General features: G+C 39.3%; 1 protein-coding gene across 1 annotated transcript in view; it reads right to left on the minus strand.

Annotated features, from left to right (window-relative positions):
• Nucleotides 1-6,633, minus strand: part of TTC1 (tetratricopeptide repeat domain 1) — a 58,368-nt gene extending 51,735 nt beyond the window's left edge. The window contains exons 1-2 of the mRNA XM_025867118.2: nucleotides 6,536-6,633; nucleotides 4,826-5,190 (exon numbers count right to left, since the gene is read on the minus strand). Coding sequence (XP_025722903.1) covers nucleotides 4,826-5,158 — 333 coding nt within the window. The 5' untranslated portion in view covers nucleotides 5,159-5,190; nucleotides 6,536-6,633. The remainder of the gene's footprint in view (nucleotides 1-4,825; nucleotides 5,191-6,535) is intronic.
• Nucleotides 6,634-15,357: the final 8,724 nt, after the last annotated feature.

The raw sequence follows: 15,357 nt of genomic DNA on the forward strand, positions 1-15,357 counted from the left end.
AGTGAAATAAGTCAATCAGAGAAAGACATGTATCATATGACCTCACTGATATGAGGAATTCTTAATCTCAGGAACAAACTGTTACTGGAGTGGTTGGGGGTGGGAGGGATGGGGTGGCTGGGTGATAGACATTGGGGAGGGTATGTGCTACGGTGAGCGCTGTGAATTGTGCAAGACTGTTGAATCACAGATCTGTACTTCTGAAACAAATAATGCAACATATTTTAAGAAAAAAGAAAAAGAAGAAGATAGCAGGAGAGGAAGAATGAAGGGGAGTAAGTCAGAGGTGGAGACGAACCAGGAGAGATGATGGACTCTGAAAAACAAACTGAGGGTTCTAGAGGGGAGGAGGGTAGGGGGAAGGGTTAGCCTGGTGATGGGTATTAAAGAGGGCACATTCTGCATGGAGCACTGGGTGTTATGAACAAACAATGAATCATGGAACACTACATCAAAAACAAATGATGTAATATATGGTGATTAACATAATAAAAAATTTTAAAAAAGTATATTAAATATAAATAAAAATTCCGCAATAATCACATCCCATATCAGTCCAAACTATTCTGTATGAACATATTTTCACATAAGTTTTTAATTTAAAAGGAAACATCACTCTATAACCTGCTGTAAAGGGAAAACACCTTGTGTGTCTCCTCTACTGTCAAAACTCACAGGAACACTTCTGTGAGCAGATACGTGGGAGTTTCCCCTACACCCAACAACTCCAACTCTACAGCAGACACCAGCTGCTGTCCTGCAACTTAACTCAATTTGGACACGATCCACCTGAATATAGTGTCAGATCCTACAAATTAAAGGCTCGGTGCCACAAGACTAGCCCCAACCCCACCCCTACTTCAGATGCCAACTGCAAGTCCAGGCTGTCACCTCTGCTTCTGAGGTATGGGCTATAAATTGGAAGTTCCCATGACCTCTTCCTCAGGTGCAATTAAATTGCTAAAGAGGCTCACAAAACTCAGGAAAACAGTTCACTTACTAGATTACCAGTTTATTCTAAAGACTGTAACTCTGGGAATAGGCAGCTGGAAGAGATGCATAGGACAAGGCACGTGGGAAGGGGCACTGAGCTTCCATGCCCTCTGGGTGTGTCACCCTCCTTGCACCTCCACAGGTTCACTCAATGTGGAAGCTCTCTGAACCCTTCTTTTGGGTTTTTAATGTAGGTTTCAGTACATAAGCACGACTGGTCAAATCACTGTCTCCAAGTGATTACCTCAACCTCCAGCCCCCGGCCCCTCCCCAGAGGTGGGGGTGGGGTAGGGTGGCGCTGAAAGCTCCAAACTCTTGACAACCAGACCTCATCCTTGGGGACTTTCCAAAAATCACCTCGTGTGTGGTTGAAAGAGACTTGTTATAAATAACAAACTACACTCTTATCTCTTATTAGGCAATTCCAAGGGTTTTAGGACCTCTGTGCCAGGAACTGGACAAAAACCAAATACCTATCTCTTATTATAAGCCATAGTATCACACCTGTTTAATTCATTTAACATTACAGGCATTTTTTTCCATGTCAATATTAAGATTTCTTTCTTTTTAATGACTGCATAATATGCTGCTGCATAAAAATGGCAAAAATGTTTAAAGTAATACCCTTTGTTGAACATTATTTCTAATGTTCAAAATTATGAATGATGCTGCAACTCATCTTTATACATACATCTGTACACATCTCTAGTAACTTTCTTAAATGACTAAAGAGAATCAGAGGTTTAGCTGTGCTGTCCAATATGGAACGCACTAGCCACATGTGACTATTTAAATGAACTGAAATAAAAAATTTTAAAATTCAGTTCCTTAGCTCTACTATTCACATTTCAAATGCTCCAGCTGATGACTATTAAAATGTGGTAGCCACTGTATTGAAGAGAGTAGATATAGAAAATTCCCATCATTGCAGAAGGTTCTATTGATAGCCCTGATCTAAAGAAACATCCATATAAAAATTTGATACCCGTATCCCACAGAAATGACGGAGCACTTTAAACTCTCAAAATTAGTACATGCACTCCTATGTCCTCTCATTGTTGACATCAGATAAATATGAAACAGTGTTTCAATTTGCACTTAAGGATTATTAGTGAGGGGGGCCTGAATGGCTCAGTCAGTTAAGCCTCTGACTCTTGGTTTCAGCTCAGGTCATGATCTCAGAGTTGTGAGATTGAGCCCCATGTAGGGCTCCATGCTCAGCAAGGAGTCTGCTTGATGACTCTCTCCCTCTACCTCTCCCCTTGCTTGCATATGTGTTTGTGTGTGTACACGTGCATGCACTCTCTCCCCCCTAAATAAATAAATAAATAAATAAATAATTAGTGAGGCTGAAAGTCTTCACATTTTTGGCCATTTGTGTTTATTTTGTTGTTGTTGAATTATCTCAACTTTGTCTATTTTAAAAGAATCATAGGTATCCTGTGTTTCAGATGACCTATAAAACCAAAATGTATGTGTAGTGAAGAGACATTTCTTCATCCGTTTTGGTTTCCTAATAATTTCATAAAGATATTTATCAAAACAGCATAAAACTACCTAAGAGAGTAGTACCACAATTAGGTAAAGGCAGTCTGTACTCTTCAGATGTTGTTTCCTTAGTGGAGTTAATATAACAGGGGCTAACACCACAGCACATTGTTTCTATGAGATATTGTTATTCTTATAAATTTTCAAATTAAGCTATGAAAACATAGGTTGATATACAAATATAAAATGTTTGTATTTGAAAAGTAATTATATTTACACAAAAGTCTGGAACAGAAAAAACCAACCTATCAGGAATCAGAACAGTGGGTTCCTGGGTTGGTAGGGGTGGAAAGATGGAAGGAGTGGTGAAGCACACAAAGGGAGTTTCTGGAATGATGGAGATGTTCTGGATCCTGATAAGGATGTTACACAGGTGCATATAGTCAAGACTCCCTGAACTGTACACAGAACTTAAACAGTTTCACTATATGTAAGTTACATCTGGTTTCTCTTCAGATCACATAAATCTTTCACCTTTTACATCTTAATTTTTAAAAGGAAGAAAAAAGTTTAAAAGGTATTGTGCTAGTCAGAATATTCAACTTATAGGCAATAAAATTATTTAAAATACTTATAGAAGTTAAAATGTGATTCCTGGCCAGGAGACACAACGTTTTACTAAATTGGGGGATGGGAAGCAGAGCCAAACCACACAACTGTCAAACCAATGGCACTGTAGAAAATTCGGTATCAGGGCAAAAAAAAAAGATATATTAAGTATTAAGTATCAGAAAAGCATTGCTAACATTTTAACATAGACATTTAATCAACATTTCTAAAAAGTCTGCACCAGTAAAATGAAAGCTGAACCAAACATTCACTTTCTGGAAAATCATTTCACTAATTATCGAACAGTATACGATTTAATATTCTGAGCCATTTATGCTGAGGTAGTTTATGAAATTGGCTCATTTTTGCCTTTTATTCTTCTCTTCTGGTGGCACACATTAGTACAAAAGCTAATACATGCATGTTAAAACTAGGAGACTTGAAAATGAAAAATGCCTAAGGAGAGACAAGATTCTCCTCTCCATGTCACATTACCTCCCCACTCCCACTGTAACAATGCACATTAGTATCCCGCCCGTTACCCAAATAGCATAACCTGTTTAGTGAGTGAGTTCTTCAGAAGCCTAAGCTACAAATCTCATTCAAATTCTTTGCAGACAAGCTCAGATATTATGGTAACCCTTTAGATGACCTTGCTTATGAGATGAGAAGGAAGGATATGTGGGGGATACCAAGACTTATGTCTCCAAAAGTGAAGGCTTGCCCAGTTAAGAATGTGGCCCAGGGGCAAAGCAGCAGGAAAGTGTACATTTTATTAGTGTATCTGCTTTGTAGAAAGACAGCTACTTTTGTTATTAAATTTACATTATACTTTAGAATCAAATAGATCTGGGTTTGAGAATCAGTTCTGCCATTTATTAGATGTGTGATCTTGGGCCAGTTACTAAGTTCTGTTCTCTAGTGGGGAATGCTAACAGTATGTCTCATGGGTATGTTGTGTAGATTACATGAAAACACAAATAATTTTTTAAGCTCAGTGGCTGACACACTATAGGTGCTTAACAAATAATAACACTATCACACAATTCTGTTCCTCAAGAACGCTATGTAAATAACACAGGCCCCAGTCACTGCCCTCTGCAACCGAACTACCTAGGATATTCAGGTAGTCATTTATTGCTATCAAAGAATTAACACAAATAGGCAGCATACCATAATTCTAAAGTCTGACCAAAAAATGTCCCTTACAGGAATTTCAGCAACCAACCATCAATAAGGTCATTTTTTTTTTTTTTTTTTTAAAGGGGCGGGGGGTGCAGAGAGGGATGGAGAGAGAGAAAATCTTAAACAGGCTCCATGCCCTGTTTGGAGACTGATGTGGGGTGTGATCTCACGACCCTGAGATCATGACCTGAGCGGAAATCAAGAGTCGGACGCTTAACTACTGAGCCACTCAGGCACCCTGATAGGTCATTTTTTAAAAAAAGCTAAAAGGTATAAATAGGTTAGGAAAAAAATTATATAAGACAGACTTAAGAACTCAAAGTTGACCAAAAAAAAAAAAAAAAAGGAAATGTTTGCTAAGCAGAGGCTGAATGTTTCCCTGCCATGCTACTGATTTATCTCAGCTCCATCATTACTGAAGCAAAAAGGACACAGACGGGCACGTCGTTACTCTTTACCACAGATGACCCAATCTATGATACCGCTGCGGCCACATTTATTCAATTTAAAAAGCAGTTTATGTGGCAGATCGTGCACAATAAATATTTACCTGTTTCTCCTCAACTGGCATGTTTTTTTCCAGTTCTATTAGGTATTCTTCATCAAGTTCAGAGGAATTCACATTATCATCAGGTTTGTTCTCAACCTTGTCTGCTCCTGGCTCCTCCTTCTCAAATGAGGCACTAAGGTCATGAAAACACTCCTCTTCTCCCTGGTCTTCCTGGGAATGAGCCGCAACATCCTTGAGCAGCTTGCTCTGAAGATGGTGATCTTTGGGACTGGAAACCGGAGGGGTAGCACACTCTGCTTCCTGTGGATCTGTAACTTTCAAACCATTGAAAAGATCCTCTGGAGCCCTACAGTTCTCTGACTTCTCCCCCATGCTGTATCAGTGAGGGAGGTGAAGCCAAAGCTCTGGGAAAAGAGAAAACATGTTAGGTAATGGTGCTTATACAGATATCCACCACTTTCCAAAAGTCCACCATATGCCACTTAGCTTTTAACAGAGACCTACGTTAGTATGGTAACAGTTTTCATAAAAGTGAACATCCCCTTCAGATTTCTTTCAATCAGTGAAAACAGGTAAATATTAATGTAGGTCTTTCATAAAAGCAAAGTAGTATAACTCCGCCTTTTGGAAAGGGGGTGTGTGTGTGGATAATCTTTGCTTTAGGCCATTTCAGCTTAGGAAAGGCTTGACAGGAATGCTCAACTTTCGGATAGCAGGGCAAACCTGTATTTAAAAAAAAAATCCTACCTATCACGCATGAACAAACTTCTGCATCAAAACACAAAACATACCCTAACTTCCTTTTGCTGAAATCCATTATTAAAAAATTGGTTATATAAGCCCATAAATAATGCCAAACATTTTACTGACTCCTTTCAGAATTTCATATTAGCAAAAAGAGAACGGTTTTAATGTGGCTCTTCCTCTTTCCACTGCTCGAATTTTGTCGGGGTAGCAAAAAACAGGATAAGCTAAAACAACGGCAAGAAAAATGAAACGGCCCTAATCTTTATTCGGAATTAATAGCCAGGTCGTAAATAAAAAAATGCGGGCCTGCCTTTCCAGCACCACCGTATGAAGCTCAAGGATAAGTTTCCGATGGAGCTCAAAACGCAATCGGTGCCAAAACAGTGATCGTCCGCTTCACCCAAATGTGTGCTATAGAACCAACGCAGGTTATAGTGGAAGGGGAATCCTGGCGCAGCTGGTCCTACACAGGATCTCCGTGGGGGTCAGACTCAGGCACTGAAAGAGTGGTTCTCAACCCTGGCTAGACAACATAATACTTGGGACGCTTTAGCAAGTACTGCTGCCCAGATCTTATTCTCCACAGATTATGATTTATTGGTCTGGCCTAGGCCCAGAACACCTGTATTTTTAAAAAGGCATCCCAGGTGATTTTAATGTACAGCCAACTGAGAACCACGGCTGTAGAAGCTGAGTCAGACCGTCAGCAGCCCCGCCCCCTCACCCCTCTGGTCGCAGCAAAATCACGCCAACGACCCCTTGTGTTGCGACAAGGGTCCGAATTCGTCCCAGCTCGTCCCAAGAAAACTTCGAACAGCAAGATCTTAATACTAAGACTTCGCCTCCACAGCAATGTTTTGTTTCTCCCTGCCCCCAGATCTAGTGGAAGAACGCGAGTTTGAGTACCCAGGGTTAAGGCGGGGCCACCCTACGTTTCCCAACAGTTCATCCTCTAGCTGAGTCCCTCAGAGCCAAAACGGACAGTCCCAGGTAACTACTCACAGGTCCCCAGCTCCTCTAGTCTTCACCTTCCCAGTCTCCGGGATCTTCTATTTCCGCTCAGTCAAGTGCACTTCCCTCGGCACCAACCAATGGCGACGCCGTTGGCAAAGCATCCTGGGAAATGTAGTGGAACTCTCGGGGAGAGAGCGCGTCGCTGTCGCGTTGTGTGACGCCTTGTACGGACTGAAATGCAAGTGACGGTTGCCATCTTGGGTTACGGCGAGACTCCGCATTGCTTAGCACAGTAGAAAAAGAGGCTGTCTCCATGCTGTTACTTTTACTCCTTCACTCTGGCCTCTTATGCGAGCAATGTATAGAGGAATCCTGAAGCATAAACCTTGTCCAAAATAGTTTTCTCTCTAATGGTTCTCAAAGTGTGCCTTTCCAGGGGCCCATTACTAGATCAAAACAGTTTTCATAATAATACTAAGTTATTTGCCTTTCCCACACCCCTTTCATGAATACAATGTTTTCCAGAGGCTGTGTCATGTGATCGCGCAATGGATTGAATGTAGGAACTATGAGAATCCAGCTGTCTTCTATTAAGCCAGATATCTGCATAAATGTAAAACAATGCTACTCTGCTCACTGCACGGCTTTTTTGGTTTGGAAAATATAGTGATTTATAAAAAGAATATGTTGGCATATAATAGGTGTATTGTTGTCTTAAATTAATAAATATCAGCTCTAACTTCCAATACAATACAACTTCTAATATTGATAAGTATAACCCACATAAACAAAAGCTTTTTGTGGTCTTATATTAAGAGAGTTAAGAGGTCCTGGAACCAAAAGCGAACTGTTGCCCAATGCATTCATTCAAGAAATGTTTATTGAATCTTTATTAGACTCCATTACATTCCCATGCTGGGAATACAGAACTGAAATATCTGTTAAGGCAGCCTGAAAGGTAATCAGCAATAACAGCAGAATAGTTTTCTGTAATTCACAGAACCTATTGGAGAGATAGCTGGGAGGGGCTTTTTTCAGGAAGGATATCAAACTTGTTTTTTGAATTTATGTCTAAATGAGGTTATGCACACTCTTGCATTTTCGTGTAAGTCAAAAGCTTTAATATACAAAAACAAAAATATGTATCAGAATTTTGGAAACTTTTAATACTTAAAATTTTTAAAATGCTGCAGGAACTTAAAAATTTTTCAGTACTTAGGCTTCTTATGACATTTAAGAAGTCCGGTTAGGTGCTAAGAGATACAAACTTCCAGTTATAAAATAAATAAGTCACAGAGATGAAAAGTACAGCATAGGGAATATAGCTAATAATATTGTAATAATTTTGTATGGTGACAGATAGTGACTACAGTTACATGGTGAGCACTGAGTAATGTACAGAATTGTCGAATCACTATATTGTACACCTGAAACTAATATAACATTGTATGTCAACTGTACTTCAATAATAATAAAAAATAAGTCCTGTTAATTAAATTCTGGTGCAATAGAAAGGCTATGAATTTTGGAGCAAAATTAGTAAGTAAATAAATAAAATAAACTTGAGTTACAACATCAGCTTTTTTACTTTACTAGCTGCCCAACTTTGAATGATAATTCTAGTAACTAACAGTTATTGATTATGTGTTTATTAGGTGTCACATGCTGTGAAAAATGCTTTATGTGGATTATTTGAATTCTCATTCTGGCTCTGCCACTTGACTAGCTGTACGACTTTGATGTAAATAACTTAATGCTTCTAAACTTTGATATATAAATTTGCCCCAGGTGTAGAAATTGGGTTGGGTAACAATGGTATTTTGGTAGAAAGTTTGGGAGAAAGAAATGATATAATTTAGAAGACAAGGTGCACAGGGCTTGACACATAGTGTTTAATGAATGTTAGAGACAATAATAATATGTGACAGACCTTGTGACAGTTGCTGGTTACAGGAAACCTAATAAGGCACTGCCCCTTCCCTCCCCATTCTGGGGAGCTCACTGCCTATTGGGGGAGGGGAAGATTGGGGATAAGATAAAAGCACTACTGAGCTTGAAGGAAGAAGCAATTCATTCTCTTTTATTTATTTATTTTTTTAAACCATGAAGAGCCAACGTCCAGTTGGCTCAGTTTGGTAAGTCTTCACTAATAAGATATTTGAGTTATGCTATAGAAAGAGCAATAGTTCATTAAGAGGGAAAAAACCAGGGAAGGCTGAGGGACATCATAAAAATCTCAGGAATATTTTTGGGAATGATATGTAGTTGGATGTTGCTGAGGTATCGGAGCACAAAGCAAGAAACAAATTTTTACAAATGGAAGTCCACCCATCAGATCCTGGAAACTTGGAAATTTTGTCTTTAGTGCTCATAGCCACTATGTAAAAGGAAAAGAAATGTTTTTCATCTAGAGGGCTGTTCTGTTGTTATTTTCCCAGGGCAGAGACCATGTCTGTCTTGTTTACAGTTTTAAGGGGTCAGTGAACATCCTGTTATCACATGGGTGACTGATTCTCTTTCAGGAATTTATAGCCAAAACACTGCGTAACTCGGGGCTCTGATGAGTTGTATAAAAAGATTTCGAGCCTTCTGGAATCATCTTATAGGATTATTGTAAGAAGTAAATGGTGTCATGTCTTATCTAAAACACAAGCAAAGTGCTCAAGATAGAAAAAAAATGCTTTAATATTAACAGCGCTTAGTATGGATGGTAAGTTCTCAGTAAACATTAGCGGTCATTGTATTACTATTATTAATGAAGTTCTCACAGTATTACCAATATTATGATCAATTACTAACAGTAATGGTAATTTGATAAATAGCATTACTCATGATAATCAATATTAATAGTGATAATATTTGTGAAGTTTTCATTTAAACCCCCCAGACAGAAGACTGAGCCCCTAAGTATGTTGAAAGAATGGAAGCTGCATACGAATGAATGAATAATGAATGAATGCTAGGCGTCATACAAGACCCTGTGGTGTGTACAGCAATGAATCAGGAGAATAGCAAAGGAATCATTTTCTCTTTGCTTTTCTTTCTGGAGCAGCTGGATGATTTCTTACTGGCATGGGATGATACAAGAGAAGGAGTCTTATACTCAAGATGGTCCTTTGGGTGACTGGCACGACAATGGGCTTACTGTCCAGTATGGTGGGTAAGAGTATAGGCTCTGGAGTCAGACTTCCTCGGTCTGAGTCCCTACTCTGCCTCTTAACAGCTGTGTGATCTTGGGCAAGTCACTGAACCTTGATATCCACCTCATAAGATTTCATGAAGCTTGTTTTCTTTATTTTAAAGAGTTTATTTATTTACTTGAGAGAGAGAGAACGATCTGAGGAGCAGAGGGAGAGGGAGAAGCAGACTCCCTGCTGAGCGGGGAGCCCAACGCAGGGCTCAATCCAGGGACCCCGAGATCATGACCTGACCTGAAGACAGACACTTAACCCACTGAGCCACCCAGGTGGCCCAGTGTCATGCTTAAATGAAATAATGAACCTAAAGCACTTCCTACAGACCCTCGCACAAACTTTAACATAAACTAAATTGCTTTGTGGAGAATCTGCAGGCAGCGATGGAAATCACTCCTGCCTCCCCTGGTGAGTTATGTACACACACCATGTTGAACTTTTGGAAGGCTCCGTGCATCTACCCTCCCTGGAGCTAGAGATTTAAATCTATGCTAGAGTGACTCAGTCTTTTCTGCGCCCAAAGTGGATATATTCATACCATGGGGCTTACTGAGTCCTGGCTTTAAAGATGAAGCTTTATCCTCTGGAATCCTCTAAGTCCTGAACTCTGTTCTCCATGTTCCCCCAGAGTTGGGGTGCACGGACTTGCCAAAGCAAGGTCCAGCATCCGGGAATAGCCAGGGATGCCAAAAGAATTCCTTGAGGATGAGCGGTATTACATAAAATACGTAATTAAGATGTAGATCCTGTATTCCTATAGTGTTTCCAAAAGATGCTGTTGCTTTTTATTTTTTCCCGGTTCCAGTCTTCAAATTGAGATTTCCGATAGGAGACATAGTCAAGAGCTAATGTTCTGTGCATTTAAATTGCTAGGTTTGTTCCTGTTTTCCCTTAGATGAGCATGTCTAATAGCAATACAGTGTGAGCCACATATGAAACTTTCAACTTTCTAGTAGCAGCATTAAAAACAGTAAAAGAAGGGAAATTAGTTTAAACAATATTTTCTTTAACCCAATGTGTCTAAAATGTTCTCATTTGAACATGTAATCGATATAAAAAATAAGAGAATATATTCTGTTTTTCATACTAAGTCTTTGGGATCATGTGAATATTTTACTGTCATAGCACATCTCAATTTGAACATTAGGCTTTCATTGAAAATGCTTGAACCTGTACTCAGATTTCGTAAAATTTACAGTTATGTAGATTCACAAATCCAAGTTTTTCAAATATACTTCCCAATGACTGAATCAAATATTAATCTTTAAATTTTATTAAAATTAAGTAAAATGAGAAATTTAAGTCCATGGTTGCACTAGCCACATTTCAAATGTTCAATAGCCACATGAAGCAAGTGTCTACTGTATTAGGCTCAGACTTTCCAGAACATTAGCTAACTAACATTCAGAGAGAACTTATATGTGTCAGGGGTTGCGCTCATTATTTTACATTTGTAATTATAGGTAATCCTTACAATGACTCTGGCCTCCTTCACTGTTGTTTCTTACAATCCCTTCACCATGCAGTAACCAGACTGATCTTCAAAAACATGAATCCTGGGGCGCCTGGCTGGTTCAATCAGTTAAGAGTCAAACTCTTGATTTTGGTCCGGGTCGTGATCTGAGGGTCACGAGATCCAGCCCGGCATTGGGCTCTGGGCTGGGCGAGGAGCCTGCTTGAGATTCTCTCTCCCTATGCTCCTCCCTGCCTGCTTGCACTCTCTCTCTCTCAAAACAAACAAACAAACATGAATCCTGTACAAGTCTTAACTGTTTGCATTGACTTTCCACTCTGGATTAGAATAAAATCCAAAATTCCTCATCGTGATTCTAAGGCCCATGAAATCTGGTCTCCACCGACCTGTCTGACCTCATTTTGTGCCACTGTCCCTTTTGGATACTATTCTACTTTCTGCTCCTAAAACACAACAGTGTTTGCCCCATCTCCAAACCTTTGTACTCAATATTCCCTCCGCCTAAAGACATTAAGAGCCCTTCCCGTGGTTTGCTCATTTTCATTCTTCAGGTCTTGCCTTAATATCACTTAAGTAGCTCACTCTATTACATCACCCTGTACATCTCTTTTATATCATTTATCATGTCTGTAACAATCTTGAGTATTTATTTACTCCAGTATTATAACTCCCTTTACTAGACCATCAGAACTACAAGAGATTTGGCTGTCTTTTTTGCTGTGTAATTCCTACAGCCTAGCACAGTCGCTGGCACTCAATAGGCAATCAGATATTGTATAAATGGATGACATATTATTATTATAAATAAGACTGAGGCTCAGAGAGGTTAAAACTTTTCCCCAAGGTCACCCAGCTAATACAACAGAACAAGAACATAAAGTTGGATCTAATCACAAAGTCTGTATTTTTCTAAAGAACAAAAGTGGTGGACAGATAGAAAAAACTTAACTGCAAAAAGGAGTGATTTTGAAGGTGATTTATTTCTATAAAAATATAAGTGGATATATACTTGGCAGGAAAAGTCAGTAGTTTTTTAGTGTCAAGCAAATGGCTCAGAGCCTGGTTAAAGACGAGGTCTTTAGTACTTGTGATGGATGGATGAAGGTCCCATATAAAATGGAGACTGACTGTCTTGGAGTGAGTCATCCAGAAAACTGCCAAAGCAAGTATCCTGCACCCACTTGCCTGACTGCCCAACACCCCCTTTGCCCTCAACCTTGGTCATTTGGACCCAGAGAGGGAATCTGTGCCCCAACCACAAATGGAATGACTGACCTCGTACATTTTTTCTCTTGGGACTCATCAGCTGGATCAAACAATTTTTTTCTGAGTTAGGAACCATACTTCCAACCTCATTTTGCTGTATTAAATGTCAATGGCCACCTTAAAGCATAAAACATTGTATTCACGATGTACAAATCTTTCCAAGTCCAGAGGGCCAATTTTGGTCCAGCAGGTGGCAAGGACAGTAGGCAGAAGGAAGAAGGGGACGTTTGTTGAGTGCCAACTGAGTGTCAAGCACTTGCTGAACATTTTCCTCTGTCATTTCTCTCGTTGGATCCTCCCAGGCTCCCTTTGAAGGGGAAAGAACCTTTTCACTCCCGAGAGGAGACCAGTTCCTTTGTCATCCTCTGTTCAGATCAAGGCAGAGACAGTGGATATTTGGATAGCTAAGTAAAGTACAAATTCCTCAGCAAGAAGCTCAATCCCAGGATTCAGATTTCAGCTTGGAGGCCCCTGCTCTGGGGGCTCGCATTTTAAAGAGGATGCCTCTAGACTTACCCTACCACTCCAGTGACTCTCTGACAGCACTCTATTTCACAAATCATGGCATATTAAAAAAATTATTGTCGATTATTTTACTTACCTCTTATGTGTGTTTTTTTTCTTTTTTCTAGAGAGAAAGTATAGCAGAGTTTTAGAGCAGAAGTTCGCAAACTTTTCTGTCAATGGCCAAGTAGTAAATATTTTAGACTCGGGGGCATACAATCTCTGCTGGACTGCTGTTGTCACGTGAAAGCAGCCATAGACACCATGTAAATGAATGAGAATGTCTCTGTTCCAATAAAACTTTATTTACAAAAGCAGACATCAGGCTGGACTTGGCTGGAGGGCTATAGTTTGCCAACCTGTGTTTTAAAACACAGACTGTAGCATCACACTGGGCAAGATTGAATAGCAGCTCAGCCCCTGATTAGTCCTGTAAACTTGGACAAGCTCCTTAACCTCAATAAGGTTCTGATTCCCCCCAAAAAAACATGGGGATAATAATAGTATTTTCCTTCTAGGGTGATTGGGAAGCATACATAAATTAACTTAGGTAAAGTACTTAGAACAGAGCCTGTCTTTAAGAATGTTCAATGTTATCAACGTTAGTCTTTATGTTTCACAGGGGCAGGGACCAAAAAGTAGGCAGCCAGGAAACACTTGTCAAGAAGTGAATGAATGAATGAATGCTCTCCTATTAGCCTCAGGATGGAAAAAAACAGGATTTACTCTCTGTTGATTTTTTTTTTAAATAGGAAGTAGGTTTTTCTTTTTCTTTTTTAGTAGCATAAAAATTTTCCCCAAGTCTAACCTTTAGCTAGGTTCTCTACATAGCTCAGACCCCAGTATCAGACTAAAATTCTCTCAAAGCCAGAAGAAAATGCAGTCTCCCTTGTGCAAACCAAATATTCTCCCCAACAAAAACATCCCAGAGTATGTATTTCCATACATCCTTGGGAAAATTGATCAAAATACCAGCTTGTTTAGGAAGCATCTTTCTTGGCCAAGCTGCCCACCTCACAGTATCCTGTGTTTTTGAGTTCAAGACTGTGAAAGCCCTCAGTACTATCCCAAACATAATTTGAGGTCATTTCTAAGATATAATTTAACAAATAAGATATTTGTAGAGCTTTACTTTGCTATTTAAAACATTAATTATGGCCACCTTGGAAGGCTTCTTGGATGAATAAATACATAATAAGTATTCACAGATATTTTAATGGCACAGATTAGGAAGGAAACCAACTTTCCCAACTTCCCTGTTATTTGTCCAATTATCCCTATATTTAGAGATGACAAAGGAAATGACTGGTTGATCCACGACACTTTTAAACCATGGTATGTTGGCTCAAATTTTTCAAAAAGTCTAAGATAATTACAGCTATATGACCTATTGGTGAGATCTCATTTTGTCTCCTTGTGGTCTTCAGTAGCTTCAGCTAAGTGCACTTAAGGAGTCTTTCCTCAATTATTATTGAATTTTATACTAGTTCAATCTCAATTTGGCACCAGAATATATATGGCTAGAGCAGCACACTTATCCAGAAGTGATAGAAAAACATCAGCATCTCTGGAAAATAGGTCTAAAGTTGAATAATTTAACAACACTCAAGATTTACTTAGCATTTCAGAAGGGACCCTGTGTCTTGAACATGCATAAGCTTTGTATTTGAGTGTGCCTAATGTAATTATTTCGGTTCTCCTAGCAGCTCTGGGCTAGGCAAAGCATGTATTATTCCCATTCTACAGAAGACAAAACTGAGGGGGACTTGTTCAGGGTGGCCATGATAACTAGTGGGAGAGTTTCATTTACAGCCAGAAGGACACAGAAATATCATAGTTCAGGGGTTCTTCATCTCATTTGTTCTATGGACTCTTTTGGCAGCCTGCTGAATCCTATGGATCCCCTTTCAGAAAAATGTTTTTAAGTGCATAAAACAAAATACACAGGATTATGAACAAAATAAATTATATTGAAATGCAGTGACTGAAATATTAAAAAATACATTTTGTGATATATATATTTGTTATATATGTATATAATTAACCTATTAAATATGGCAGGTATAATAACTACCATAATTTTGCAGGGGTGATGAGCATAAACAATATTTTAACATATCTAAAACAACTATAATATGCTATGAAATGTCTGTGATTTCTTTTGGTGAAGAAGTCTCAGATTCTGTTAATATTACTGTGGTCTGTTGCCTACAGTCATAATAAAAGGAGATGCTAGGGGCGCCTGGGTGGCTCAGTCGTTAACCGTCTGCCTTTGGCTCCGGTCATGATCCCAGGGTCCTGGGATCGAGCCCCACATCGTGCTCCCTGCTCAGCGGGAAGCCTGCTTCTCCCTCTCCCACTCCCCCTGCTTGTGTTCCCTCTCTCGCTGCGTCTCTGTCAAATAAATAAATAAAATCTTAAAAAAAAAAAAA

The sequence above is a fragment of the Callorhinus ursinus genome, unplaced genomic scaffold (assembly GCF_003265705.2).
Source record: "Callorhinus ursinus isolate GAN/ISIS: 27379988/994484 unplaced genomic scaffold, GSC_fseal_2.0 scaffold3, whole genome shotgun sequence".
In the NCBI taxonomy this organism is placed as follows: Eukaryota; Metazoa; Chordata; class Mammalia; order Carnivora; family Otariidae; genus Callorhinus; species Callorhinus ursinus.